The sequence below is a fragment of the Trichoderma gamsii genome (genome assembly GCF_001481775.2).
Source record: "Trichoderma gamsii strain T6085 chromosome Unknown Scaffold_15.2, whole genome shotgun sequence".
NCBI lineage: Eukaryota > Fungi > Ascomycota > Sordariomycetes > Hypocreales > Hypocreaceae > Trichoderma > Trichoderma gamsii.
This window is the reverse complement of record NW_020171352.1, coordinates 447,534-475,397: the sequence shown is the minus strand read 5'-3', so window position 1 is coordinate 475,397 and position 27,864 is coordinate 447,534. Positions and strand designations below refer to the sequence as shown.

Below are 27,864 nucleotides of genomic sequence, written 5' to 3'. Positions count from 1 at the left end.
GCAGCAGAGCCCCGTCAATGCGGGCTGCGAACACATCACACAATGGCGAGCATTGCATTGCTGGTTTCTACATGCACCCAGAGCAGCTATGCCATCCCACTTACACCAACGGAGTGGCGGTAGACAAGCCCGTGGCGCATTGTGCTAATGTAAGGCGCCGCCTTGCATGCATAGTTGACTCGCCCTGATGCCCCAAAAGGACGAGGAGAGGAAAGAAGCCTATGCGCGGATAGCGAGCAAATGGGGAGACGGCCACGGAATGCCCAATGGGCTGAAACGGCAAACTGACGGCTGAGTGTGGTGATACTGAGGCTGTTGCTGGCGGCAATTGTACCTGATTTCTGTGTCTGAAACGAAGGTCCATGTACTGCACACCACAAGTCGCGGAGTACCCGCATGTCAGAACCAAAGCAGCGGTGATGACGGAATAGACAGGCCGGACATGATGCACCCTCTTCGCTCGAGAGCTGAAGGAGGGCTCGAAAAGGGCTGCCAGACGTGCTGCTGCATTGCCAGGGCCAGGGCACCGAAGCAGCACCGGCTGGCTCGCTCCTATTAGGCACAGATTTGCAATGGTAGCATTCACGTACTCCGTACATGCTGCATCTCGGCTGGCGTAGCGAGCAAATGCACGGGGCTCGTCCCGCTCTTAGACACGCAAGTGGAGTTGGGCGCCGAAATGGCGGGTGGCTCGTGTATCTGCTACCTGACGAGTACCTGCACTGCTCCCTCCTTGCAGCTGGGGACTTTCTTCCAACCGTACATACAGGCTGAAGATGAGGAATGAGGGATAGAAAGACGAGGACACGAGAGGATGTGAGGATGAAGAAAATTATCTCACTGGTTCGAGGACAGTGCGAGTGCAGCCACCAGCCCGCCATGTCTGCCAATCGGAGAGGCCTAGAGACATTGTACACGAGCATAGTGGTCTTGGCTACGGGGCCTGGTTGCTTCGTAATTGTTCGTTCCTCGTTTCAACCGGTCGCAGTAGGCAGTATGTAGTGCGTGGATTAATCGGCTCATGTGTCTCGTAAATCTCATAAAGAGATGACAGCCGGATTAGACGGACAAAAGATCCTGTCAATCAGGGTAATACCTAGTAGTATTCAATGACTCCAAATGTGCTGAGTCTACACCGCACCTATTGCTTGGAAATCTCCTAGGTTTTAGCACCCTGTGAGCTATTGGTCTGCTTGTATAAGTGCATGAGGAGCAATAGTGACTGATGGCAGTAGTTACAAAAACCAGCTCATACATACATATGTTTGTTGCTCATACATGCAAGAAACTGACGTCCTGGCATCCCAGCGGTGAGGGAGTTGGTTTTGCGCATAAAAGCGCTGCATGCCCACTCCTCTTTGCTGGCGCATGTACATGTACTTGTGCGCAAGACTGCGTGCTTTTCGATGGCTGATCAGGGATCTACACGCAAAGTGTTACCGCCATCGACTCTAAACATGGATGCCTGCCTTGCCGTGTAGGATCATTGAAGCCTTGCTCGACGGAAGATTTGAAGCATGGCCCTGCCCTGCCAGACGTCCACCGGGAAGCCAGCTGCGGGAGGGCTGCATTTTGGCGATATTGCTTGTAATGGTCCTATAGATTTTAGGGGTCTTGCCGTGTTGGGTATATGGATAATGGATTCAGTTTCTGTCAAGTACGTGTATTTAATTAGGGCAAGGTGGTTCCTGGTAGTACCTGGTAGCTCGTCAGAAATTGAAAACTAAACCAGCGCCTAGCCAAAAGGTCTTTGAGTCCATCCTATAAAGTCGAGCCTGTGTCGTGGTGGCGCAACGCCGGACCGACGGCAACTCGTGTCGGGAGTCTCTCCTTTTTTCCTTACTTGGGGGTCTGGGTGCATAGATTGATTGCCTTGTATGAACAATCCGTATGCATGATGATATGCAAGTGGCGTGTCGGGTGGGAAGAGAGGAAGTGAGTGTACTGTAGGTAGAGAAGAGAGAAATTCGCTGCTTGTACACAAAAGGTACGAGTACATGTGCCTTGTTGCCCCATCTGCGAACAATCGGTAAGCGCAGACGAGTGCTGGTTACCGCCTGCCTCTGCAGATGCTGCAGCCCAAAAAACGGTCAAGGCGCTGCCGCTTCTTTCTGCCTCCACCCACTTCTTCTTCTCGCTTCTCACTTTTCATTGTCATTTTCCATACAGTGTCATCGTGCAATGCAGCATCCTGTACCCTCATTCTTCAGCGCAGCGGCGAACCAAATAAGCCCAAATGTCTAGCCGCCTCCACAAAGCCCGCGGCTGAAGCTGCCGAGCCCCGCTGTTATAGACCAAGTGCTGGTGGTAAGTGGCCGATGGCGTCGGGACCCCATATGGAGGAGACACGCTTGGGATGCCTAATTAATCTAAATTATTGCGGGCTACAGACAACGTCGGACAACTTCTTGCAGGCCGGTGGGAGCATTTCGCAAGAAAAATTACGGAAAACGGAGCACTCTGGCGCTGGCTCATTCTCATACTAGCAGTTCCGCAGACCCTTCCCAATCCCGCCGTCTTGGGACCAATCGTGGCCCTTGTTCGCTTACCAAAAGCGCAGCGCCGTGCAGCCGCCGGTCGGGCGAGATCCAGGCGTCGATGCCAGGGTTGCCAGGGCACAAGTATGGTATGCAGTGTTGCTATTCGTGGCGCCGCCTCGACCAGAGGCATAGCACTATGCTTGGCCGAGTAATGGGATGACGGCCCGTGCAGATTGGGCGTGTTTGAGACCCTCGTGTAGTCAACAGCTAGGTACTCCTTCGCCAAGAGACATCTGCCCCCAGGGGATTTATCCTATACTTATGCACATGAACTTTTGTTGCAAGTTGGCCAGCTGCTCTCATGTTTCAACTCAGTGGCCTGTCCGGCCCGCTGCTTTGGGTCTGTTGGACATCGGATCTTTGCCACATATATTTCCCAGAAGCAGCATATTCGACTGGCAAAAGGCGCGGCAGAGGAGATATCGCATTTCCCTTCCTCGGCCCAAGGGAGTCCTAGAACGAAACGAAACGAACCTTTGTAATTCTTGACATACAGGTCCATCATTGCGGCAGCCGCTGTGGTGTTACTACTTGGGGCTTGGTAATGCTTTTTGTACGCTGGCGACTAGCAACTGTTACTGCTACAAGCACTTATACTACCGCTGCTGCCGCTGCTAGTACCTACTGTTACGGTTACAACGGCTACAGCCTGGTTCAGCATTCAGCCGTCGCAGCAAATCATCGTGGGCTTCAGCTGGGCCCTGACCACCACCAGAGCGCCACCAGCGCGCAGAATGGCGGGCAGACGACGAGAGCACCCCTAAGGAACATGGCTGCCTGGACATGGGGGCACCCACCTCTTGTTGCGCCCACCTAGGAAGAGTGCTTTGCAGTCAATTACCACAGTATGGCCTCCCTTTTTTTTTTTCCATTGCGCCATCTCTTGCTTCCGTCAGTATACCTCCCCCCGGGATATGAAGACATTAGCCCTCCTCGACCTGGGATGAATCGAGCTTGGATCACTTGAAGGGCCTGGAAATGCTATTGCGGCCAATTCCAGGTTTCCGGGTAAATCTCCGCCCGGAATCTATGCCAACGGGGTCGCAGGTACCCCAGCGTCAGAACGGTTCACCCATTTCAATACGCTACTTCGCACGAGGCGCGCGCCGAATGTCTTTAGGGTGCTGAACGATGCTCTCTAACCGCCCCTTTCGAATGTGGCTCTCGCAGGTACCGGTACGTGAGCGCCATATTTGTTCGTGCGATCGGGATTAAAGCCGGACCAGTAAGATCCGCGCTGGCTAATAGGACAAAGGCCAGCCGGTTGCGAATAGGAGCCTGCCATTGTTTGCCAAGTATCTTCACGCACAAACTTGCATATGGCATTGCCCGCCGCTGCAATGTGCGGTCAGGCCTCAGTCCACAGCCCACGATGCGGCTCACATCACTCTGAGACATGGATTTTGGGGGGATATGAGCATTCCTGATGCGTGTTAGTACTATGTCTTCGAGTATGATATCGATTTGCACTACATTTACAAGACTGGACCAAAAAGGCCAATACTTGACTCGGCGTTGAGCTCCACTATTCTTTTCCGCAATTCTATTTCCCCGCAAACTATAGAGCGCCTAGCTTATTAGCGTACTCCATATCTCCAGTAGCACGTCGTCACCTGAATCCTCGTGTTGCTGTTGATTGAGCTGAACGGCCAGCTGTCGTGAACTCTGTCGATCCTACTGCGCGCCTCAATTGCCGTGCTGGGGTTTCAGGGCCTGTCCGTATTAGACTAGCCATGGCGATTATTGTTAGCCTCCCCAAACAAGAACGTCAATGTCGGATCGGCGCCCAAAGTGGACTCTCCTGCCGTTAGTAGCAGCACGAAGCGCAAATGATGTTTCTCCTGAGGCAGGTATTCGGACTAAAATATTACTGGTCGGGTTCATCACGCCAGTTGTGAGATGAGCTGAAGAAGGCAGCGGTGCTATGTTTGGTTCATGGATGTGCTGCCAATACGACTCGCCATATTGGGTAGAGCTGCTAGGGCGAAGTGCCGAGCTTTTACATGGTTTCCAGAAGGTTGCAAGTATGCCTCAGCGACACACAAAGTAATACACATGTGGTTTTTGAAGGTGAGTTTTATCATACATGAACTTTTATGAAAATGTCTTCTTCAACGAATACGACTCTCCAGCTAGGGTCATGATATTGTAGAGAAGCGATCTCGCCACGTCCTGGTTTCTTTCACCTAACTGATTTCCAGTCATTTCTGGCTATCTTTCTTCTTCAAAGAGTTGCCTGTGCTGCTCTAACACCACTGTATCACATGTATTCTGCCTCGCACACTACTACTGCTTACAGGATTTATTGTGGCTTGCGACTCTCACGCTAGCATCGCCCGCTATGCTGCAAAGACATCGCCCTGGTACCTGATGTAGATATTTAGGCGAATCGACGAAGACGGACATATGTTCACTTTGGGGACGCTACCGGCAGACGTACATAATCTGTTTTGAACTGCAGGTGCCCCTTGGTCAGGGGAATGCGCAAACCACGTGGTGACGGCCTTCAAAAAACGCCACGGAAGCTCCCCTTCTTTCATGGGGCGTTTGGATTCCGTGTGGTCTGTGTCCAGGAGATTGGAGCATTAGAGATGGCGTCGACTATTGTTCCATAATTGTATATGCTTGGATTGATGCAGTATAGTTTTGTGTGTGGTGTATAGTGACCGCCATGAAGCTGGTGGGAGACAACTCTTCGCTTGTGTAAGCCGTAACTGAGTCATATTCGCTACCGATAATTTAAAATGACGTATAGAAAATGAATGAACCGTTATAGGAAACTGTAGTGTTCCGTTTTCGTCAATAACAAGTCGCTTTTTGTGGATTTAGGAAGGAAATCACATCTTGGAGTGAGGCTTCACACGTACTCTTCGATATTTTTGTAGGGAGAACGTATGGCCAGCTTCGCAAAGAAGTCTCTACCTCTCTCTTGCATTCAAAGAACAAAATGAAGCAAGGAATACGTACGTCTCAGCCTACTAGTTTAAATGGTAGGATCCATATCTGCAAGGTACCCGTTGAAGAAGGCGGACACTTGCACTCCTTTGAGTTGGAGTGGTACCTGAGTGGATGATTGTGCACTAGACGGCTGCCTGTCACATGCATCTCGAGGCCGTAAAAAAGGAAAGGGTGTAAGGAGAAGCTTGATTAATACAAAGTTGAAGATATAGATTAATTTGTATTTGTCGTAAGTTTTCGATTTTCATGTGTTTCGATGAGGAAGAAACGAAAAAAAATGAGTCGTGGTCATGGCGCTATCACATCCCGCATAGCAACCTGTGCATAGATAGGTTCCTTGTGTATGCCGCGTTAATCTGGTTCGCGCTACCTAAAAAATGTAGAACTTGATGATTTTAGATCTGTTAATAAAGAAACAAATAATAATTAACATTTTGCTCGCTGACAATAATAGATGAATCGTCAGTTATTGAGTCTAGAATAGCCTTTTGTCTCAGTTGGCACAGACCGCTATCAGATCCCCCGCATTATGTAACTCCCTCAGTGAGCACACCATCGTGTAAAAAAAAAAAAAACAGCAACGCCATCGATCGCGACAGGTCATCTCACAAGCAGCCAAGGATCCCTCGAGACACCTCCAGAAAGTAAAGATAGACAGAGATCAAAGCATTATATACCTACAGAGCCTTGCGCCATGGCTGCCAACTCCGGCGTCAGGGCCGGCACCCCATCGGAGGAAACGGCTCTACTATCCGGCATATCAGACATCACAGCCATCAGCGGCTACGCAGCATCTTCATCATCGCCGCAAATCACGACAACAGCATACGATGCATCTCCAGAGGATAAGCCAACTCACACCATCAGCTTTGCTCGCAGCATGTCCATTGCTTTGAGCCTCTTTGTGCTCATCTTCTTCCAAAGTACGTGAACTCACTCATATGTATCATCATCATCATCATCATTACTAACACTCATCAGCAACAAACATGTCCGGCCTCGCCATGATCCAAGGCTCCCTCGCCGCAGACCTCCACTCCCCCTCCCAGACAATGTGGTTCACCACCAGCTACCTCATCGCCTCCTCCTCCCTGACGCCCCTCGCCGGCAGCCTCGCCACCACCTTTTCGCCGCGCGCCATCGTCCCGCCTACCGCTGTGCTCTTCTCGCTCGGCAGCCTGCTGGCCTCACAGGCGGAATCCTTTGCTGTCTTCATGGTGGGCAGGGTGGTCATGGGCTGTGGCGGCGCGGGCGTTGTGGTCATGTCGGTGGTGTTTGTGATTGAGCTGGCGGGCAAGAGGAGGAGGGGCGTCATGATTGGGGCTGTGAATATGGCGTATACGATGGGAGTGTCGGTGGGAGCGGCGGTTTATGGGGTGTTGCAGCCGGTGATTGGATGGGTAAAGTCTTTTCCTTTACTTCTTATCGTTTCAATTTGTTCGTGAGGAGTAATTGCTAACTCATGACTGCAGAGACCGCTCTTCTGGCTGCAGTCTGCAATCCTCCTCTTGGCCGGCTTGGGATTATATCTCAGCTTGCCCGAGTCCATGTCCTCCCCTGCCTCTGAACAAAATGGACAAAAACCCCTCTCCCTAAGACAGAAGCTCGCCAACATAGACTACCTCGGCGCAGTCCTCCTCGTAAGTCGTCCCATCTCACCCTCTTTTTCCATCTTCTACTAAACCACCATCTAGATCACCACCATCGTCCTCTTCCTCTCCTCCCTCGCAGGCGACATCCACCCCACGCCCCTCCTCCTCTCCCTCCTCTCCCTCCTGGCCTTCATCCTCGTCGAATTCACCCTCTCCGCATCCCACCCCATCATCCCCCTCTCCGTCCTCTCCTCGCGCGGCATCCTCCTCTCCTGCCTCTCCCAGCTGGGCCTCCTCACCGGCCGCATGAGCATCATCTTCTACACGCCCATCTTCATGCTCGCCGTCCGCGGCAGCTCCGCCGCCACCGCGGGCTCCGTCCTCATCGCCAGCAACGTCGCGCTGTCTCTCGGAGGCTTGCTCATCGGCTGGCTGCACATTCGGCGCGCGGGGTCCTATTACGTCTCGCTGCTGGTGTCCATCGTGTGCCTCGACGTGACTTTCTACGCGCTGGCTGAGATGTCGCGTTCGTCCACCGCTTCGTACGTGTTTATCGTTACGGTCTGCTTCAGCGGCTTCGTGACAGGCATAGTCATCAACTACGCGCTCGTGCACATCCTACATCTAAGCCATGCAAATACAGAGTACGTCACCACGAGCCTCTTTGCGACTTTTAGAGGCTTCGGCGCCAGTTTCGGCACGTCCCTCGGCGGAGGCATCTTCTACCGCATCTTGAGGTCCGATCTTGTCGCGGGGTTCCTCGCCCTCGATGGGACAGCTGAGCTCGGTCCGGCAAGGAAGCGGCTTGTTGATAGACTGCTCGAGTCTCCGGAACTTGTCTGGCACGGGGGCGACATGTTGAGGCTAGAGCCACAGGAGAGACAGATTGCCGTAGAGGGATACGCAGATGCCATCAGGGGCGTGTGGCGAGCTGCCGCGGTATTGGGAGTGTTTGTTGTTGCGGTGCAGGCTGCGGCTGGCTGGACGTCTCCTAGAGAAGAGGCAACTAGAAAGTTGCAGCGTGAGCATGAGCACGAGCACGAGCACGATGCATGATGTGAGACATGGTGTGCTATTTATGATGCTGTTGATTCGAGTTAATTCAGCGTGGAAGTTATACGCGCGCACTACCTATAGTTCACGCAAGTTGTTGTACAGGAATATATCATTACATCTTAACATTAAATAACTAACTGGCCAATCACTGCATGGCATTGATGTCTTCAAGCCGTACAACATTGCGTGCTATGCAAACCCCTAACTCTCGTTATACATATACATACGGAGCAAGATCAACAACTCCTTCCTGCACCTTCATCGACATATATAAATACATACAGCAGCCCACGTAACATCATCTTTTTTTTGTACAAGTGTTTCATTGGAATTGGTGTGCAGAGTCCCTTCTTTAAAACTCGTCAACGTATATATATATATATACTCTTTGCGGCTGGTAAGTATCGTTTTTCTCCCTTTTACCCAGCTAAGAGAGAGCTTGCTATGTATGTATATGTGTCTCAATATCATCATATCGTGAAAAATGAAATTCGAGAGGAGAAATCAGAAAGAAGATGACCAAAGATCAAGGATAAAACATGCGGAAAGTGGTCCTTTATTTTCGGCCATCAAGTTATGAGGAACCTGCTGTGCCCGACAAGAAGAAATCAAGCTCGCTCTTCAGCCCACTATTCTGCCTCTGCTCGTCATTGGCAAGTTGCTCCAACAAGCTCATAAAAGGATCCTTCTCGTCCGTCGTGCCAGTGCTGCCCGTATGGCTCTTGTTGCTCGGGCTGGGAGCCGTAGCGCCCGGAGTGGCCTGGCCGACTCCCGCCTGCCATGTCGCAGGACTGCCATAAGCACTGGCAGGTATAGTTCCAAACATGATGTCGAACCCGCCGCTGGTATCGTTGATGGCTGGCTGCTGAGGAATGTTGGATGGGTTCTGGGAAGATGCGAGGTTGTAGGTGAATGCAGGACTAAAGGCCATGCCGCCCATGGCCGCCATGCCTCCTGGGCCTGCACCCGGGTGAGCAGGATGCGGAAGACCATAGCCGCCCATGGCTGGATGAGAGTCGACAGTGCTGCGCATGGCGCTCATGTGATGTTGCTGTTGCTGTTGAGGATCCAGGTGTGTGGGCATCATCTCAGCCATGGCAGCGACTGCAGGATTTGACGGAGCGGCCATCAACCCCGACTGCATGGGCATAGTTTGGCGGGGATAGCTCGTCACCGACATGGTAGGGGTGAGGGGCAGAGGAATGCCCTGGAGGGAAGGTTGTGGCGTATTCTTCCGTTTGTGACTCGGCCTGTTCTCCGTGGGCCAAGGAGATTGCACGTCGGACAAGGGAGTCGGTTCATTGGAGTAGTCAACCAGCTCATCCGCCAAACTAAGATTGGCCGTGTCGAAATGGAAAGTTGGTCCGCCGGGCCCTCCAATGTTGGAATATCTGTCGAAAAAGTCTTCAAGCTGGAAACCGGGGGTATATCGCATTGCGCTTCCGGTAAGTGTCTTGACCAGCTCTCGATGAGCCTCGTATAGCCGTCGGAGCATGTCTCGCTGGTGCTGAACAATGGCCCATGTAAACCGCAGGTCGCTCAGGAATTGCATCTCGCGTGATAGGAAATCTGAGGAGGCGGAGAAGGCGCTCATCTCGCCGCTGGTGCCTTGTTTGCCGTAATGCGCGCCGTGGATGTGAACGGTGCCGGCGGTGCAGATACAGTAGCCGACGAATGACGGCCACTCAATAGTCTGCATCTGCCTACCCATTTCTGCCAGCTCCGTAATGGCATTTGCATGGAAGAAGCACATGTTGGTCGCCTCAATCTGCCAGGACTGGTGCTGTCCATTTCCGGCTAACTCGGCGAGGCTGATGGGAAGGAAAGGTCGGTAGATCAAGCAGTGAATGAGATGGTAGATTAGTTTACACAAGACGAGAACGGTTGAGTCGGGTTGACCAAATAGAACATCTGTCGTGGCGAAAACGCCATCTGTGCCGGACGCCCAGACGTCCAAGTCTTGTCTGATCTTGGATAGATTTGACAGCGAGTGCCAAGGGAAATGTGAGTCGCCTTTGACACCTCCGGCTGCAAGATATCGATTTGTCACGCCTAGGATGCGCGTTATGTCAATGAGCATGCCCGAAGTGCCTTGGGACTTTTTGCCGCTGCCCTGGAAGTACTGCAGGTTGGATCCGCAGAGGAAGAAGTCGCCGTCCACGGGCATTGGCATTCCAGAAACCACTGGAGACCATGAGGGGAGTCTGAGAGCAATACAGTCGTCGCCGATGAGGGATGGACGCTTGGAACCAGAGGCTGAGAAGCGATCTAACAAGTAGCATGACCAGAAGAGCTGTCTTCGAGTTTCGCGTTCCAGGGGTGTAATTTGAGCCTGTGGGTCCATCTCACGATGTAGCTCGAGTGCCATGATCATGCCAATCGCGTTGGCTGTATTCAAGGTTAGATGTGCCATTTCCTTTTAACATGTGATAGAAGCCTAACTGGCAGGGGGGCATATGTACGTACTGATTAGCATAAAGGCCTTCCTCCCCTTTCCAGAGGCGGTATATGCAATTGCCAACAGAACAATTGCTTGAAGGTTGTCAATGGAAGGCTCATCAATGTCGATTGCGCTCCTAGCGCGAGAGGCATAGTCATCACCGAGTTTGACGGCTGCTCGAAACCCATTGGAATGTGGCGTATGTCTATATGAGAAGTGAGAAAGTGGTCACAGTAAGGAGGATACGCTGAGTGCGAAGATGAAAACATACCTAGCGGCAACGGCGGCAATGGCGTTGAACAGAAAGGGCGGAAGCTGGTTGAGTTGGATGCGTTTCCGGATCAGCGTCTCATCCACGATGTGGAAAGGCTTGTTGTGGAAGCGATTGAAGTAGGTGTCGAGAAGAGCATCCGTCTGTATGGAGGGTGTGGCGGGGTCTCTATTGTCGTGATTAGTATTCTATTAGTATTCAATAAAGCTGATGCCAATATATAAAGACGAGGCGCAACCCACCCAGTCGTCGATGTCTGTGGGGAAAAAAGCGGCAGCTCTGTGACGTTGGGAGTCGTTGTCGTCGTCTTCTCCTCGGTCGCCCGTCGCTTAGCAACAGGTTCTGCGGCATCTCGCTCGGCCGGCTGCCTCTTTGTCGATGATTCCGCTGCTTGCGGCTCTTGCGTCGACGATTCTGACGATTCTGACGGCTGTTCGCTCTCGGCGTTCTTCTCCTTCAGCTTGGCTTCCAACCCGTCCACTCTCTTCAGGAGAGCCTCCAAGACATCAGTCTTTGGCCCTCGCTTCTTGGGCACGGCATCTATAAGGGACCAATGGGCATGAGTACTTGTGCCAAAGTTTAAAAACCGGGTTGCCGCGACGTGGATGTCTCCAAGAGCTCGCTCGTGGCTCTCGGATGGAACCCCCCCTCCACCCCACCATAAGGAGGCGGAATCAGAACTTACCGTATACACACGGGCATTGAAACACCAGACACGCTTCGCAAGATGGACGAAGACGATTACACTTGATCTAATTCATAATGAAAAGGTTAGAAACACTCCGTGTCAGAAAAGAGGCGTTGCGCACAGTAATATATAATCACGGTGGATATCAAATAGGGGAGCGGCGCAACAGCAGCCAGGAGGGGAAGCCGCTCCAATGCCAGCCAGACTCACCTTTCGCTTCCGGCACGACTTGCAATTCATGGACTCGCGAGGCTCCGAGTTGACGTTGCGCGCAGGCAGGCGCTCAATGCCAACCTGGGGCCGCTGCGGCGGAAGAGCCACGGGCTGGGCAGGGCGATGCGGAGCGTTCATTGCGGTTGGTGGTGCTGCAAGACGCGCGGGCCGAGGCTGCGGTGCGGGATGCGGTGCGAGGCCGGCGCGGCGGTTGGCGATGTCTCCAGCCGGGCAACAGCGTCACGGACGGACAAGACAGATTGACGGAGAAAATACAGCAAAAAAGGGGTGAAGACGGGCGACGTGAGGCCGTGAGGCTGAGGTTGCGGGCGGACGAGGATTGGCGGCGCTGGGAGGGACAGGAGACGTTTGCCGGAAAGATGCGACGGGACAAGTGGTTTCCGCCTTGGGAGCCCTAGCGGTTTGCGGGCTACGAGGATGTCACTGGCCGGATCTGCGACTCATTCATGACCACGCTGGCTCTGGTTGTCGTGCCTGGGCTGTCGCGCAAGTAAACAAGACGCAAGATGCTGCTGCTGCAAGACTGAGATGGACGGCGGTTTTGTCTGGTGTCGAGACACTCGCAACCCCAGACCCACTGCAATCGTCAAAGTCGGGATGCAAGAATTAAGGACAGAAACGCCGCAGAATCAGGGCAGCAGATATAGCTCACGGTGATCGCTACTGGGCGTCTGGGATCAATCTCGACTTGTGCAAAATAGGCTGCGTCCAGTTCAGGCTCGGCCTCTCTTTGGGGGAACCAGAAAAGGCTGCAGGTGTCGAGAATTCATTCAGTGCATCAAATGGTCCCTTGCTCGGCGTCCTTCCCCCAAACGGCACCCACCATAACCCGAGCTGCGGGTGTGGCTGCTACGCCTGTTCGGCAACCCGCCCATGCTTGTGCTGCTTGCTAGTCCTGGCGCCCTATGAACAAGTAGCTTCAGCGCAGAGCAGCAAAGGGACCAATCTGGGATGCCCGTCGAGGCTAAGCAGCGTCTAGTGGGCAGCCCCCATTCCGAAGCAAATCGTGGATTACCGCGCCTTGCCTTGGCTTGCCTTGCCTATTCCTTGCCCTGTCCGCCGGCCGGCCTTATGAAGCGGCACTCCGCCCAGTCTGAGCTCCCTGGAAACTACTACAAGTACATGTACTAACTACTAGGTAAACTTACACACGTTGAAAGCCACGATTCTGCACTGCGTCAGGCTATCCCCACTTTGGCCGGAACCCTTGCCCGTGAGACTTGGCAAGTGGTGGCATGAGAGAAATAGTAGTTGTCTATTTTGGTCCATGGAGTTGTAAGAGCCGGCGACACAATGCTCGGAATAGATGTCCATCGGAATAGGACTTGTCGTCAGGCTCTGCAGATCAGATCACCAGCAGTAGCTTTGTAGACGCCCAGCAAGCATGTGAATAAGACAAAGGACGGCGGCGTTTGGCCACAGGTAATTCGGCGTTAAACTGGTACCGCCCTCGCAAACGCTCCTCTCATGTACTGCTGCGGGCGATGTCCCAAGCAAACGTGTGACATCGTGGCCGTCAATCCAATCTCTTCATGCAGTGAGAGCGGCGCACCATCCCACGCTGCCGGGTCTCGTGAGAGGAGCAAAGGCCCGACGTGACATGATGTGACGATGCGATGCGTTGTAAAAAAAAAAAGGCGAATAGGGCTGATTGGCAAACTGGTTCTTACTCGGACCCTCGCTGAACGAACTGAGGCCAGGTGTGAGCCGCGTTGCATTCAACAGGCGATACAATGCGATAGTCGTTCAGCCCTATCGTCAACCCGGCTCGAGTGTATGTATGCACATGTTGCGATAGATCTGTACATGCACCTACTTTGCAAATACACACCCAATCGCACCGGGCATGCCGTCAAGATACCATTGATCGGTTAGAAGCCCTGCCAAGAGGAGACTTAGATACATGCATATATCAGATTAGTAGCAGCGTACAGTAGGTCCACGCACATTGAGTCCCGTGCTGTCAGTATACATACATACATGTAGAGACAAACGTGAGTCCGGCCTTTTCTTCGCACCGCACGCCTACACAACTGCGTACGAGTATTGCCGCTCCAAGCCCGCTGGCGGTCTCATCTCACCCACGGACCAGGGTCTGCCTTCTCCATGCATGCTAGTGCTACGCTGCAGTCGCACCGGCTCAAACTTGGCCCCAGGCACGCACAGGGCTCTTCTCCTTTTTGATGACAGCCCCGTCCAACTGCCGAGCAGAAGCCAGCCTGTCTCTCACATTTTTCGGTCGTTTTCTTTCTCGAGAGAGCCTCAGACGAATCCGCGACCTCGGGATTCCGATTCCTGTGATGTGATGGCAGCTGCATCTATGTACGTGTAAGCTAGGCTCTCGCTCATCCCGCGCGCTTCTCGCTTACTCACCTCTTTGATACAGGTAACTCTTGGAACTAAGTATACGACTTCGTGCTACCTGATACTGTATCCCTCCCCCCCCAGTCGTCCATGCCATTTCCCACTGGGTGGTATCTTGTGGGGGTGGCTGGGGTGCGTGCCGCCTTCATCGACTGGGCATGCCCTGCAGAAAAAAAGGTGCTCCATCTTAGCCCAGCGAAGAGGGTTTCCCATCCCAGCAGAGAGGGCTAACTTTGTAAAGGGCTCCTCTTATTTCTTATTGTTCCTTTTTTTTTTTGTCTTTTTGTTCGTTTAACAGGGGTCGCCTGGCCTTGTCTGGAGAGCCACATTGAAGTAAACCCGACTAGAGCCGCGCTGGTACAGCCTAGTAGCCCATACTATCTATCTGTCACAGCGTAGACTGATACTGGGCCTGCCATATTACAGGACCAGTTAAAAATAAATCAAAAAAGGAGTTACAAAGAGACAAACACTCTCAGAAACTCGGAACAAAGGAAACGCCTCCCGCAAAACTAAGCTTGAATCCCTCGTGCCGTGTCCCCCGAAACTGAGTAAGCCAAAACACTAGGCTGGCACGCACTGAATCTAATCAATCGATCGAAACGGGCCTCGGCCGTGCACGACACCAGGGGGGGGGGTTCAGGTTAGATACCTAGGGGCAGGAAAGCAAGCAAGTCTGTCCGCTTCCTCTCTTCTGGATGCTCCTTTACAAATTCCTAAAACAGAACTAGAAGAAGGAAACAAGTCCTTGTTAAACGAGACGCCTCCACTTTATGGAATCGGGTTTCCAACTTTGAAACCATCTCATCTTGTATCCCGCGCGGAATCAATTCCAAGTCATACCTAGTACTGCTAGCCGTCCGCCCATCCCCCTTCAAGATGGAGGTGCATATCGTAGACAAGTACATATAAACGAATAGATTGCAAGGTTTGTTTGTTCACAATAGTGGCGTGTCGGGCCAAGAATTGGACTTTTTTTCAGGGACTCGGCTAGGCCGCCGCCGAGCTGAAGAGCTAACTCGGGGAATCAAGCTCCTTCCTAGCTGGTTATGGTAGCATCGTATATCATCGTATATCTCACCACTGGCCCCATTGGACACCCAAAAATAAAAGATGACCATTACTTCATAACGGACAGGCCGTTGCAAATGACTCGCATCTATGGAGGATTCGATACTTCCGGAGCAATTGTAATTCGAAAATTACAGAAGAAAGAGTCATGTCTGAGTTGATAAAAATCTCTTGTCTTTAAGGTCAATGGAGCATCATTATGGACAAGATCCGAGCACCATGAATAGCAGGAATTGATACAGTATCAAAAGACGCTATGCAATTTTGTAGCCTAGTTCGGTTCCGCTTTCAACTCGTCTTCACAACAGAAACAAACTCAGCAACTTGGGGATAAACAAGACATGACATATACCCAACACCCATTGCCTCTTCCCACCGCGCGCTTAATGTTGCCGAGATAGTATGTACATAGTACTATCATCGCAACGCCCTTGCAGCGGTAAGAAAAGCTCGGTTGGCAATCGCATAGCCCAGCAGGGCCGTTACACTCGGCATAGTATGACGATGCATGCTTGCTGATTCAGGGCCCTTGAGGAAACGGGGAGTGTCCGCCGGCCCCTCCCCTTGTCAGCTACCAAGCCCAGATCCCAAGCTTGCGAAACAGGCCGCCAAACATCAACTTATACTTAGGTACTGCTAGTTGTACAAACTTGACAACGTACCTAAATAGTGTGAAACCCTTGTAAGCACGATTTGGAATGAAGGCGAGAAAAGAAGCGCAAGCGAGCGCATGAGGCAGCCAGGAAAGGGTATTGGACAAAAGACAGTAGGCGCAAGAAAAAAAAACAAGCCATGCGTAGCTCGCTTCAGTCAGCGCTTATTCCAAAGCGCATGCAGATCTGATGCTATTGATGTGCTCTTTGGCGCTATGCCGTCGGCAATGGAACTCGTAACTTTTCCTCTGTAAGCTGTTGTCCAAAGCCAACCCTATCTCGATTCCTGATGCTATGTACCAGGTATCAAGGCACTGTACCTAGCAGTTCGTGAATACGAGCGCGGCCGCTTTACCAACTCCAGATAGAGGTCTGCGTCGCCTGCATCATACTTCCAGGTCCAGGAGCTATGATGCTATTACAAAAGACCCCTAGCTGTCTGTCGCAAGGATATAAGCTAACGAGGAATAGGTATCAGTCGAGGGGCAAAAACCACTTCCACAACTCCATACTGTCTTCGTTATTCAATTCCACCTCTTTGAGGGCAATAAATATCTGTAATCGGCAGTTTTTGGTCAGCAGCTCCCTTTTTCGCCGTAGCACAAAGAACCTACTCATTCGTCCGGCCGCATCCGTTCCCTTTTTGTCGCTGTTCGCCCCTCAGCCAATCCCTACTGCCCCAAAGTTCTTGCCCGTCGCCCCGATGCAATGTACGAGGTGTGTAAGCTGACCGTTCAGGCCCGCTTACGGTACCGACCAGGGAGGGATCACCATGCGCAAGATTCACTTCCGAGGGCCATGTTGTTGATTTTTGGTCTAGGCTTGTGTTGTGTCGTATATCAATGGTACACATTCAGGCAAGTTCCCGTCGTAATAATGCTGATGATGGTGTCGGATATATTTCCGCTCTCGACTGTACTGTAGATCCTCCACGTTCTTTGCAAGTGCGTATACAAGCCGCAATCTCCGATATCAACCCGAATCTCTCCTTTCCCTTTCATCGATTATATACAGCGCGTATGTCTCCCGTATTCGATGGTATATATATATAAGAATCAAAACAGATAGCATAAAAAGACAAAAAGAGACGATAAAAAAAAAACATCCACCCCCTCCCGCGGCAATACGCCATGTATCAATGCATACCCTCTCCTCTGGCCACTGGCTTCGCTTCCAACGCCACAGATGCAAATACACCAAACAACAGTGAGAAAAGAGGACACCAACCGTCTTCCTGTTGGCTTTCCCCGATAAAGAGTAAAATTACATGCAAGAAAACAGCTCAGTAGACAAAAAATCCCTCTCTTATCTCAGCGCTGGCCCCCCATCAATAATACGAGGACTAGACCGTTTCTCAGTGGGTATTATAATATCGGCCAGATCCTTTCAAGAATCGAAATCGTTTTAGCTTCTCAGAACAAGTTCCTACCGCTAGCCAGTCGTACGAAGCTATATGGAACGTTTTGGCCAACAAGCAGCCGCAGGCTCTCGACCGTCGTAAAGGCCGCAACGTCAGCCGCGTCGTATGCGGTGAATCCGCTCTGTTCGGCAACTGCAACGGGATCGTTCTTCTGGTGCGACGCCGCCTCGGCCAGGTTCAAAAAGACCTTTTTCGTGTTCGATGACGCCTCGGGATCGGCCTCTCCAAAAACTCGCAGTAACATGCCGACAATGTTGCTCTTGCCTCGGCCAAGGGCTGATATGATGACAAACGGCGCTCGGTTGTCTGCCACGGATCGGGCACGCTGAAGACTTTCCATGCTGATGAATTGTTCGATCGGAGGCGCGTTTCGGGCCAATGTGGATGGCGTCCTGAAGCCAACGGTGTATATCTTTGACATCTTGAGGGCTTTCAGCGCAAAGAAGACTGGCGCAGCGTCGTCGGCGGTCAATGCTAGCACTACTGCAGTGCGGTCAAAGTATGCAGAGGGGGCTAGATCACGAGTTAGTGTGGACAGGATGCCTCTCCAGCTGGCATTGTCAAAGACTAATGAGGTGTTCGAGGTCAAGCCCGGCTGTCCTCCCGGCGGTAGTGCACCGTCATATGACGGCGGCGTCGCGTTCAATCCGGAAGCCGCAGGCTTCACAACGATTGTGTCAATGATACCAATCCCCTGTGCCGCCTCGGACAGGATTGGTCCCTTGCCGTTCTGCAGCGTCGCAAACCAAGGATTGTGTCTCATGATGGTCTGGTACGAAAGCCCCGGGTCGAGATAGGCACCTCCAAAGTCTCTCTGGTTGCACCATGCCTGGATGCCTGCCGGGTTATTGTGCTGGCGCTCTACCACAGCAAACTGGTGTGGTAGTCCCAGTTCGTTGAAGCATTTCTCGTAAAAGGGCGCTCGCGGGGCAATGTTCCGAGCAGCAGCGCTGCTGATGCCGTAAAAGTACTTTTTTGGAAGCTGACCGAGCAGTGCCAGGGCGCCGTTGATCTCGGCCGTGCTCATCTGGCCAGGAGCCGCGATGATGGGTAGTAGGGGATGCGTGATGGGTGAGAATACCGTGTTCAGCGTTCTCGAAAACTGACCGATTTCGCCCATATTGACAGCCGAGAGTGGCGGCGCGTCTGGATACTCGGCCTTGATCTTTGAGCGGAAGTACTCAAGCTCAAAGTTCTCGTTGTGGTCGTTGATTATGGCAATCATCTTGACGATATCGGCATACTGCTTGGATTTTACGAAAACGTCCTGTGCGTACTGCGATGGCCACTTGAACGTGCCCGAGAAGTCGTGGAATGCAGACATGATGCGAGAGTTGCCTCTATTTTCGTATAGCTTCTTTCGAATCTGTTCAGGCAACCACAACTCAACATCGATATACTCGACGCCCCACTGGACGGCCCGGTAGAGGTAATCATAGTACAAGTCGGGCTTGTCCATGGGAAACTTTCCATTTTCGTTTGTGCATCTGGTGGTGAAGATGATGGGAAGCTCTGTTCGCTGGCGCAGCAGCATGACTTGTTGTCCAACGTAGCTCAGGCTCGGGATATCAGAAAAGGCGCCATCGCCCTGGGGCTCGCGCAGAAGATCCACACGGATCTCGACCGCATCAGCCCCAACGGTGAGAATATCCAAGTTGGGAAGAGCCGCATGAACGTCTGGAAATGTGGTGGAGATGAAGAACGTCCTCGATTTAGCCATCAGCTGACTGTGCGGGCTAGTCTGGCCCAATGTGAATGAGATGAATCGTGCGAGGTCGCGCCTAGAGAAGGGCGTTTGGGTATAGAGAAACTCATAGTCGCAGTGGATGGAGAGATGCAGGTCGGGAGGCATCCCTAGGTCGACGCAGTGCGCATTAATCGCCACGAGGAGCTGCTGGTCCCTCTCTTCCACATCCTGTTTGGCGTCTCCAAGCGGCAGGCCAATGACAAAGCCCTCGTCCTCACGATCAACGTCTTTAAAGTGCTGCTTCAGCTTGACCGGCTTCCCCAGAACCTCTGCGAAAACAGAGACGACGTTGTCCTGCCCCTGCCCATACACGATGACGACTATCCGAGCATCGCCCGTCTGCGGCGCGCCCTTCATCAGTCCACTGTCAATCATAACCGGGTCATTGCTGGCGCTGCTATCGACGTCCATGCTGCCAGATTCCGCGCTTTGGCTGGCGATTCGCTGTGAAGGCACAGGTGCTGGCGCAGGCGATGGGCTTACCAGCAGTTGCTGGACAGCGGCCATTGTAGAGTTGTGCCGGGTTAGCTTAGCCCGAGCGATGAAAACTGACAGATCCCTCGAGCTCCAGGCGGTCGGCCCTCCCGGTAAAATGCAAGACGCCGCCTGCAGAACGGTTCAAATGTTATGTGTCTTTTAGCGGCCCTGGCAAACTCCACGTTACATGAGCCCAGGGGAGGCGGAGGATAGATGGGCCTAGCAATTGAGCTCAACTGTAAAGAGACGCACTCACTCTCTTGCAATCCCGCAGCGGCGACGGCCAAGGGGCGGTGGTTTAGTGTTGCGGGCGACGAAAGCGCTTCGACTCTTGGCTGGGCTGTGATAGGTACAGCGAGCCTGGTAACTGAATCCGCGAGATCGGCTAAACTCCGAGTTTCACTAGGCAGCAGCTATTCGCGAAGAATGGTGTCTAGTTGCGCTACGAATCAAGGCCTCGGACGGCCCCTGAAGAATTGAGACGAAACCCCGGTTCGGGCAGGTCGCAGCAGCAGAAGGATTGCGATGCGGGCGGTGTTCGTTTATCGACAAAATAGTGGCTCATGCAGCCAGCCGCTCCAATAAGCCAGTAGGAGCACCGACTGGCAACCGATGGACCGGATAGTCTCCGGCAGCTGTAACACGAGAAGAGACAGAATGATTGTGGAAAATTCTAGCGTCAGTGGCGAAGGCAGGCTCGGTGTTGCCAGAGACAGCAGATCGCAGCCCTTAATAAGAGGCAGCCCAGAGGATTCGGCTCTGTGCAATACGCAGTAGTATACGCAGTAGTATACGCAGATTAGAGGCCAACCAAGATTAAAGAGGATCCCTCTTTTTCCTGGAAAAAGCAGTTGGTCCCTGGCACCTCCTTGGACCAAAGACTTACATGAAGCGGAGGCGTTAGTGAATCTTGATGCTTCCTATAGGCCAGAGGCGAGACCGAGCTCGGTGGTGTGTGCCGCTCGTGTGTGTCGGATACGCAAATCGGTAGTCGTAGTCGTAGTCGTAGTCGTAAGATGTTAATCGGTCCAGAATCTGGGCTTAACAGTCGGTGGCTTGTGATAAGAGCGAGAGCAGATCGGTTATCATAATTTCCCCAAAAGCTGTTGTACCCTTTTCTCTTTTTTTCCTTTTCTTCTCCCTCCTTTATTTTCCCTCTTTCAGCTTTCCCGCAGCAGACTTTGCTTGTTCCCGGGTTTAGATATCCCACGGGTTGCGCCCTTGAGACGAAGTCGCAAACCTGTTTCTGCAACCCACCAGACACTGAGTGATCGACTGATAACAAGAAAAAGGGGGGAGGCAAAAAAATCCAGAGCAGGGAAATATAACTCTGAACAGAGGCAAAAAAGGTGCAGCCGCGATGATGGAGAAGGACAAAGTGACAGGATGCGCCTAGAACAACGCTCAAGGCTCTTGGCGCTGCTTGGCGACTTTTGTGCGATAGCTCCAGGTCACAGGATCGCAGCGACTCGCAACGCAGCTTTTGCAACAGAGCCGGTTCGTTAGACGAGAGGCCGGGCCCGATGCGTCAGGAATCCGCGAGGAGGATTTGGTTGATGTTGAAAAAGAGCCTGTACACGGCCTGGCTAAGCATGGAAGCCCGCGCAGCGTGGGGTTTTGCGCGCCAGTCATTCTTCTCCGTCCCAGGGCCCAGCTTTGGTGGGGTGCACCGCAAATCGCCAACCCCAGCGCGGGAGCCGCTGGAGCTTCTGCGCTCGAGGCAAGCTTGGCAAGGGCCCTGAAGAACGGCGCTGGCTGGTAGTGGACCCGTAGCCATTCGCGGCGGGCAAGGCTGACCTCGCTAAGGCCACAACAGTACAGGCCCAGCAGCGCTAGCCAGGCCTTTGCGCAGCGCCGGAGAGCAGAAATTCTCCCTATTTGCCGGCGCTGTTTGGGACGCAGCAATTCTCCGCCAATCACGGCGCGAGCCCCCCGCATACCTGGCCGAGATTACCCCCCAATGAGACGTCAAATTCTTTAAACTTGCATCGAGCCTTCAGTTCTATCTCTGCGGAGGTACTGGATCCAGCCAAATTTCCTGTGATCTCCGTACATGTAAGCGGGCGTCCTTCCTCTTGGCTTGGGGCTCAAAACGAGCTATGGAATAGATGATACGGGGCGTAGGAAGCACGAAGGATGGGAAGCGTATCACGGTTCCAGGACTGGCATCTAGAAGTACCCAAGTACTACAACGCTATTCTATCATCTTCTGATTGTTTCAATATTGTTGCTCGTGTTCTCCTGTCAGCAGGAGCTTTACTTCAGACAAAAAACACCGCCCGTTGTTTGCCATTAGTGAACGCCGCGGAACTCAAGCCGGAGGAATTCTCTACCACGTATCAATCCCCACGGAGCACAGACATGACCGATTATACAGCCTCTCCTGCAAATACTGCTACTAGTGTCTCCTATCTTGCGAATAGAATGCCTTTCGCGGAATATCGCCATCCCTTATCCCCTATCCTCTGCCCGTCCTTTTGCGGGCAAACTCCATCAGGAAAATACAAGTCCTTCCTATCACGTCTGGTGGAAAAAAACGATGCCAGGGCTGTGCTTCAGACTCTAGTCGGTAGGTACTGCAATTTTTGCAACACTAGCGGCGTCGACTCGGAGTTAATCTGTTCGCTTTTGGCAAATGTCATCTCAGCTATATGTAATCTGCCAGTTTGCGACATACGATCCCCTGTTTGTTCTGTACATGTATGTAAGATTCGATGTGCCTGTCAGCAGGATACCCGTCTATCGGTAAACTAGCCAAATTCACGACTAATCCAGTAATATGATCTAGGGCTGCTAGAGAGTATTGGCTTCGAGTTTGCTGCATAGTATTAGGCAATAGGACACTGTTGTTCATTTCATGTTGACTCTTTTGAGTTAGGATCAAGCTCAAAACACCAAGTTACGTGTAGGAGTAGTATCTCGCCTTTGCCCCTCTCGACCGCTAGCAGAATAAGACCGAACTGGCTCCAGATTTCGTGGGGGGACAGAAAAGCCGGAGTGTACCTTTCCATAGGTTCCACGGGTACTTTAAAGCCCAGCTCCTTATTTGAGATCAGCAGCGTGGACGACTTCGTTGCTCAGTCATCGAAGCTGGGTTGAGTACACGTATTATCATGGTCTTGACCCCCGCGGAGCATACTTACATGTAGACAAATAATAATAGATCCATCGCGCACGGGCGTACAAGATCAAAGGCGTAAGAGATTCGATTCCCATAGAAAGCAGTATCTGATGTAGGTATGTGATTCTCAACAGATGAGGTAGTGTTGCATTTCCTTCTTTCGAACATGAGGCAAGCGCTGCGAGTTTACTAAACAACACGAATTTGTCTTCCTCGCACGGCTTTTGATATGCGATCGATACTGACTAATACCATGATCTTAGATAGTACATACATGATGTGAATAATGAGCACGTTCGCCCATCTCGTCATCGTGTAGGCGTTCCAAAAATGTTCAAGCTAGAATAAAATTCCACGAATAGGCAGCTAGAGTCTCGGCAGTCCAGTATCGCAAGAACTCACACATAGCGTATCGAGATAGGGAATTCTTATGCCCAAGTACATGTGCCACGAGCTGTCATGTAATGGTGTATCAAGATTGTGATATTTTCGACCCGTGGCTTGGTCAGCGGAGGCTTCGCCCGCTTTCAAACTTTGGTGAGGTGCCTATCATTTGCCCGGCACTTATGAAAAGCCTACCATTTTAAGTAAATGTAGGGAAAGGTAACATGTAGCTATCTAGCACCTCGGTTTTATTAGGTACCTTATCCAGCACTCTGGTTGTAGCATACATGTACCTACAAAGCTACTTTTGCGTTTACTACTACTTCTACGACTATTACTACGTGTATTCGTCGCTGCTATTTACATGCACTCAACGTTACTGCTGCTGCTATTACTGCTGCAACTGCGATTTCTAGGTATACATGATAACTGATCATTCTTATATGTAGACTAATTATACGTATCTTGTTGAGCTACAGCCGAGGTGTTAGGTAATAGAACCAGGATGCTCAATCACCTTTCTCTTCAAGTACCAATCCTTCGGACGGATGGAATGCCAATATCAAACGGGTAACTGCTAGGTACTTTGCCTTACACAACAATACAACCTACCAAAAGCAGCAATCTAAAGCGAACACACTTAGATACACGTAGATAGACTTCTGGACTAGGTAACTGCATGTACCTAGTAGTCCGGCTCGGCAACGGTCCGCAGTTCCGCATGAGGCTTCTCCGGCGCGGCTTCTCGCATCGGTGTCTCTTGGTTTTTGCCATTAACAGTAAATGTACATTTACGAAGGTATAGATGCAACGTGGGATAAAGTTGGCAGGCATCGGGCCGTGGAGAATCTGAGCACTTGGAGAAGACAGCGGCCGTCAAGCGGCAGACAAGAGGTTCCCACTCTCTCATACCCGCCCCCTGCTTGCCCGGGCCATCTCAACGATATTCGGAATCCGGCAAAGCAGCAATAAAAGTATCTTCGCCTAACAAGCACCCAGGCCCCTGGTCAGGATGAGCCGTGGTATAGCATGTAATTGGAAAGTGTACGGAGTTGGATTCTACATGTACTTTTCATGCTCAGACACCAAGCTTGACAAACATACAACAGGCCGGAATATCTTTCAACAAAAGGCTCTCGTTATTAATGTATTTCCATAAGCAAGCATAAAACACGCAATATTTCTTCCGTCGAATTACTACCAGCAGCAGCAGTCCACCGACAGACTAGTTGCATGAACCATGTGCTAGTAGGTAGCTGAAGGCCATGGAGCTGTCATTTATTTATCCGAGTCAGATTTTGGACCAGATTCCGATCAAGTTGCCCTCAGTATCGATGAATCGAGCATAATGGCCCATATCCCCACCAATCTCCGTCTTGTGCCTTGAGAATAGTCAGCAGGCTTTACTTTTACTATCTTCGTCATTATCCTTGCTCTTTTTCTCCTCTTTCTTTCCGAAAAGAAGATAGAATGAGAGAAAGAAAAGACAGAGATCGGGTCAACGTACAGGTGCTTCTTACCACCGAGTCTTTCAACCTCTTCGAGTGTATCCTTGCAGTTCTTGACGTAAAAGCTCGGGTGAACGGAAATGGCATCTGTTGAACCCATCGATTGGTTGATGACGTGATATCCATCTTCCATCACGGCAAATGCGCCATGCAGCGTTTTTCCACGATTGAAATGATGGAGCTCCTTGACGCCGGGCCGATCGCTGGGCATGGCTTCAGGGCTGATGTCCCAGTTGAATATCTCGGCATAAAAGGCCTTGGCCCTGTCGATGTTTACAACGGGGACAGTGAGCCAGCACATTTGGCCGTATGATTCCTATTACAGCTTGTGTAAGTTTTAGGAGCTTGGTAATAAACGGTATCTCGATTGGCCAGAACATGGGCGACTCATTGTTACCTCAACGGGCACCTCGGTATGGTTAGACGACGACATAATTTCGACTGTTAACGATATTCAATAGCTAGTATTTAGGTTTGTTTAAATAGGCAGGACTATGGAAGCAAACGATGTTTCTGGAAGCAAGGGATATCTCTGGATGTTAGTGGTGAGCAAGTTGTGGTTTGACGTATGTTGGCAACTGGGTTCACGCGACATTTATAAGAGGGCAAATCAATGCCTCTTTGGCGTCTGGGCTGCCGAGTTGGCTGCATAATGACAGCGATGAGCGCATGCTTCAGTGGCTTCACGGGTGGCGCAAAAACTTGGCACAGGACCTAAGCCTTCATGACGAGGCGTGAAAATGAATTGCCTGTTTCTACAGACCAAATCACATCTCGTTACTGCTTTAAGCTCAGCTCGCTGAGGCACCGCTTCTGGTTTCTACTTTGCGCTTAGGTTGAATAGAGGGCTTCCTGGTATAAGACGATGCTTCAACCGGCTGTCACTGCCACAGACTCCCTTCATTCGCACCGAGATCTAATTACCAGTCTCGAGAATAACTAAACACACCAAGCTATTTGTCATGGGCGCCGTGCCATCTTGCCAAAAGGCAGCTAATCGCCGGATGGCCCAAACTGTAAATCGGGCAGCCTGTAGGGTAGCGAGCGCCGCAAGTCGTCGCAGTAAGCGCTGATCAAAGCTGGAGAAGCTCTGAAATGGAATCGACTCTTCGCCGTCTTCCCCAGCCCCACTCAGCCACCGCGTGCAAACTGCCGACCCCATTGTCCGTCTCTGGGCCAATCAGACGCGAGCGAGCTGAACGCACGTCACGGCTGCAGCAACTTCCAATCGGCCTAAAGATCAGCTGTTTGCGCTGGACTGCAGCTGCTCTTCTCTGCTTCTGCAATTCGCATCTATCTCTGTGACTTCGAAATCGGGGTCGCGCATCATCAATCCATCGCGGTCGAGCTCGTCCAATTGGCATTTTCGACATTGGAAGAGGACACCGTCTTTTTTGTTCTTCTCACCTCACTTATCGTCTTCTGTCGCGTGTGTCTGATAGCTACGAAGCTACCAAGCAAGCTCTTCGCCATGGCGGAACCCGTTGCCGAGACGCGACCAGTCGACGAGGCTGCGCCTGTTTCAGAGGCAATTGCCGAAGAGACCAGCAATACTGAAGTTGCTGGAGAAGTTGAAGCAGAGGCAGAGGAAAACGACGATGCGGCGGCTCCCGCAGAGGCAGACCTAGAGTCCGAGGTGGACGATGACATCAAGTCGAAAAAGGTCACCCTCGCCGACTTGAGTGCTAAGGGCACCGCGCTCTACGCCCACAAAAAGTACGAGGGCGCCGCCGACATCTTTTCGAGAGCGAGCATCCTCCAGGCAGAGATCAATGGCGAGACCGCACCGGAGAACGCCGAGATCCTGTTCCACTACGGCCGCAGCTTGTTCAAGGTCGGCCAGAGCAAGAGCGACGTCCTTGGCGGCTCTGCGCCCGCCGAGAAGAAGACAAAGGCAAACGGCGGTGCTTCCTCCAAGAAGGCTGCCAAGCAGGACGAGGAAAAGGCTGCCACTACCACTGCCGCGGAGGGAAAAGAGAACAAGGGCGATGAAAAGAGCGATGTTCCGGAGGGCAAGAAGCTCTTCTTTCAGTTCACAGGCGACGAGAACTTTGACGACGAGTCTGACGAAGATGAGGTGGGTAATATGCCAGCATTTTGTGTTCGCTGTCTAATTACCCATCGTTTGAAACAATCTAGGGCCAGCAAGAGGGAGACCAAGACGAGGAAGAAGATGACGACCTTGCCACTGCCTTTGAGATTCTCGATCTCGCTCGCGTCTGCTACCACAAGCAGCTGGAGAAGCTGAGAGAGGAAGAAGAGGCAGAGGGCAAGGGCAAAGAAGCCGCCAAGGAAGACTCTTCAGCCGTCAGACACATCAAAGAGCGCCTCGCAGAGACCCACGACTGCCTCGCCGAGATTTCGCTTGAGAACGAGCGGTACGTTTAACTTAACTGATGTCCTCTTTCTCTCTTGCGGCGCCCATAATGCAAGACGCAGCTAATCGAATTGGTCCTGTATAGATACCCCAACGCCATTGAGGATGGTCGCACGTCTCTCAACTACAAGATTGATCTGTACCCCGAAGAGTCTGAAATCATCGCCGAGGCGCACTATAAGCTCTCTCTTGCGCTAGAATTTGCCTCCCTTACCGTTGCTGATGATGAGGGCAAAAACACCAAGCGCGAGGAGATTGACCAGACCCTGCGCGACGAAGCTGTTGTCGAGATGGAGGCGGCGATTAAGAGCTTTAGGCTCAAGATGCAGACTATCGAAGTCGAAATCGCTAGCTCAGCATCCCCAGAAGACAATGAGCTATCGCGCAAGGCCGTCGAGGAGATGAAGGAGGTCATTGCCGACTTGGAGCAAAGAGTATGTTTCAGACGGTCAAAGCCTTGATTCCTTGTTTACTTGGCGCACTTCTTGCTAACTCGAATTTACAGCTTGTCGACCTCAAAAAGGATCCTCTCAGCGCCAATGACCTACTGAGCGAAGGAGTCAACCCTCTAGGCGGCCTTCTCGGCGCTGCCCTCGGCGGATCCGCTGCTGAAGTGCAAGCCCGCGTCGAAGAGGCCACCAAGAACGCCGTGGACCTTTCAGGCCTTGTGCGAAAAAAGAAGCCCAAGGATGACGAGGCTGCTACTCCTGCAAACGGTGGTAAGCGCAAGGCCGACGAGGAGTCTACCGAGCTTGAATCGAAGAAGGCCAAGGTGGTGGACGAGCAGCCTGCCGAGGCTGAGAAATAACCTCCGTTGTCCACTAACAATTTTTTTTCTCTTATGCCGTTAGTAAGAATTCAGAAGAGAATGTAACGTTTTAGTTTTGCTCTTTTATTTGGCCGCATTCACCAATCATTTCCATTGGGACCAGGGATAACGAGGGCTGTATGGAGAGAGAGAAG

General features: G+C 51.9%; 9 protein-coding genes across 9 annotated transcripts, besides 2 other annotated features; 5 read left to right on the top strand and 4 right to left on the bottom strand.

Annotated features, from left to right (window-relative positions):
• Positions 1 to 1,667: 1,667 nt before the first annotated feature.
• Positions 1,668 to 1,698: a sequence feature (Short protein (TGAM01_v205056, PON26112.1) was converted to a misc_feature.).
• A 145-nt stretch (positions 1,699 to 1,843) lies between these two features.
• Positions 1,844 to 1,896: a sequence feature (Short protein (TGAM01_v205056, PON26112.1) was converted to a misc_feature.).
• Positions 1,897 to 2,069: 173 nt separating this feature from the next.
• Positions 2,070 to 2,692, top strand: TGAM01_v205055 (hypothetical protein; the record flags this gene model as incomplete). Its single annotated transcript, XM_024549568.1, has 2 exons — positions 2,070 to 2,307; positions 2,391 to 2,692. The coding sequence occupies 2 exons, from the start codon at positions 2,070 to 2,072 to the stop codon at positions 2,690 to 2,692; spliced, it is 540 nt and encodes a 179-aa protein (XP_024405700.1).
• Positions 2,693 to 6,192: 3,500 nt separating this feature from the next.
• Positions 6,193 to 8,146, top strand: TGAM01_v205054 (hypothetical protein; the record flags this gene model as incomplete). Its single annotated transcript, XM_018803491.1, has 4 exons — positions 6,193 to 6,421; positions 6,480 to 6,898; positions 6,971 to 7,138; positions 7,193 to 8,146. 4 exons carry the CDS (start codon positions 6,193 to 6,195, stop codon positions 8,144 to 8,146), a joined length of 1,770 nt encoding a protein of 589 aa, XP_018663188.1.
• A 574-nt stretch (positions 8,147 to 8,720) lies between these two features.
• TGAM01_v205053 (fungal specific transcription factor domain-containing protein) lies at positions 8,721 to 11,896 on the bottom strand (the record flags this gene model as incomplete). Its single annotated transcript, XM_024549567.1, has 5 exons — positions 8,721 to 10,534; positions 10,613 to 10,791; positions 10,858 to 11,025; positions 11,100 to 11,609; positions 11,667 to 11,896. The coding sequence occupies 5 exons, from the start codon at positions 11,894 to 11,896 to the stop codon at positions 8,721 to 8,723; spliced, it is 2,901 nt and encodes a 966-aa protein (XP_024405699.1).
• A 3,838-nt stretch (positions 11,897 to 15,734) lies between these two features.
• TGAM01_v205052 (hypothetical protein) lies at positions 15,735 to 15,946 on the bottom strand (the record flags this gene model as incomplete). The annotated part of the gene is made up of 2 exons (XM_024549566.1): positions 15,735 to 15,772; positions 15,877 to 15,946. 2 exons carry the CDS (start codon positions 15,944 to 15,946, stop codon positions 15,735 to 15,737), a joined length of 108 nt encoding a protein of 35 aa, XP_024405698.1.
• A 1,333-nt stretch (positions 15,947 to 17,279) lies between these two features.
• Positions 17,280 to 19,541, bottom strand: TGAM01_v205051 (3-dehydroquinate dehydratase I; the record flags this gene model as incomplete). The annotated part of the gene is made up of 1 exon (XM_018803493.1): positions 17,280 to 19,541. One exon carries the CDS (start codon positions 19,539 to 19,541, stop codon positions 17,280 to 17,282), a length of 2,262 nt encoding a protein of 753 aa, XP_018663190.1.
• A 1,330-nt stretch (positions 19,542 to 20,871) lies between these two features.
• On the top strand, positions 20,872 to 21,273 carry TGAM01_v205050 (hypothetical protein; the record flags this gene model as incomplete). Its single annotated transcript, XM_018803494.1, has 2 exons — positions 20,872 to 20,889; positions 20,956 to 21,273. 2 exons carry the CDS (start codon positions 20,872 to 20,874, stop codon positions 21,271 to 21,273), a joined length of 336 nt encoding a protein of 111 aa, XP_018663191.1.
• Positions 21,274 to 21,647: 374 nt separating this feature from the next.
• On the top strand, positions 21,648 to 22,308 carry TGAM01_v205049 (hypothetical protein; the record flags this gene model as incomplete). The annotated part of the gene is made up of 2 exons (XM_024549565.1): positions 21,648 to 22,211; positions 22,300 to 22,308. The coding sequence occupies 2 exons, from the start codon at positions 21,648 to 21,650 to the stop codon at positions 22,306 to 22,308; spliced, it is 573 nt and encodes a 190-aa protein (XP_024405697.1).
• A 1,999-nt stretch (positions 22,309 to 24,307) lies between these two features.
• Positions 24,308 to 24,957, bottom strand: TGAM01_v205048 (hypothetical protein; the record flags this gene model as incomplete). Its single annotated transcript, XM_018803495.1, has 3 exons — positions 24,308 to 24,398; positions 24,524 to 24,840; positions 24,922 to 24,957. 3 exons carry the CDS (start codon positions 24,955 to 24,957, stop codon positions 24,308 to 24,310), a joined length of 444 nt encoding a protein of 147 aa, XP_018663192.1.
• Positions 24,958 to 25,995: 1,038 nt separating this feature from the next.
• TGAM01_v205047 (HAT1-interacting factor 1) lies at positions 25,996 to 27,709 on the top strand (the record flags this gene model as incomplete). Its single annotated transcript, XM_018803496.1, has 4 exons — positions 25,996 to 26,601; positions 26,664 to 26,902; positions 26,987 to 27,335; positions 27,407 to 27,709. 4 exons carry the CDS (start codon positions 25,996 to 25,998, stop codon positions 27,707 to 27,709), a joined length of 1,497 nt encoding a protein of 498 aa, XP_018663193.1.
• Positions 27,710 to 27,864: the final 155 nt, after the last annotated feature.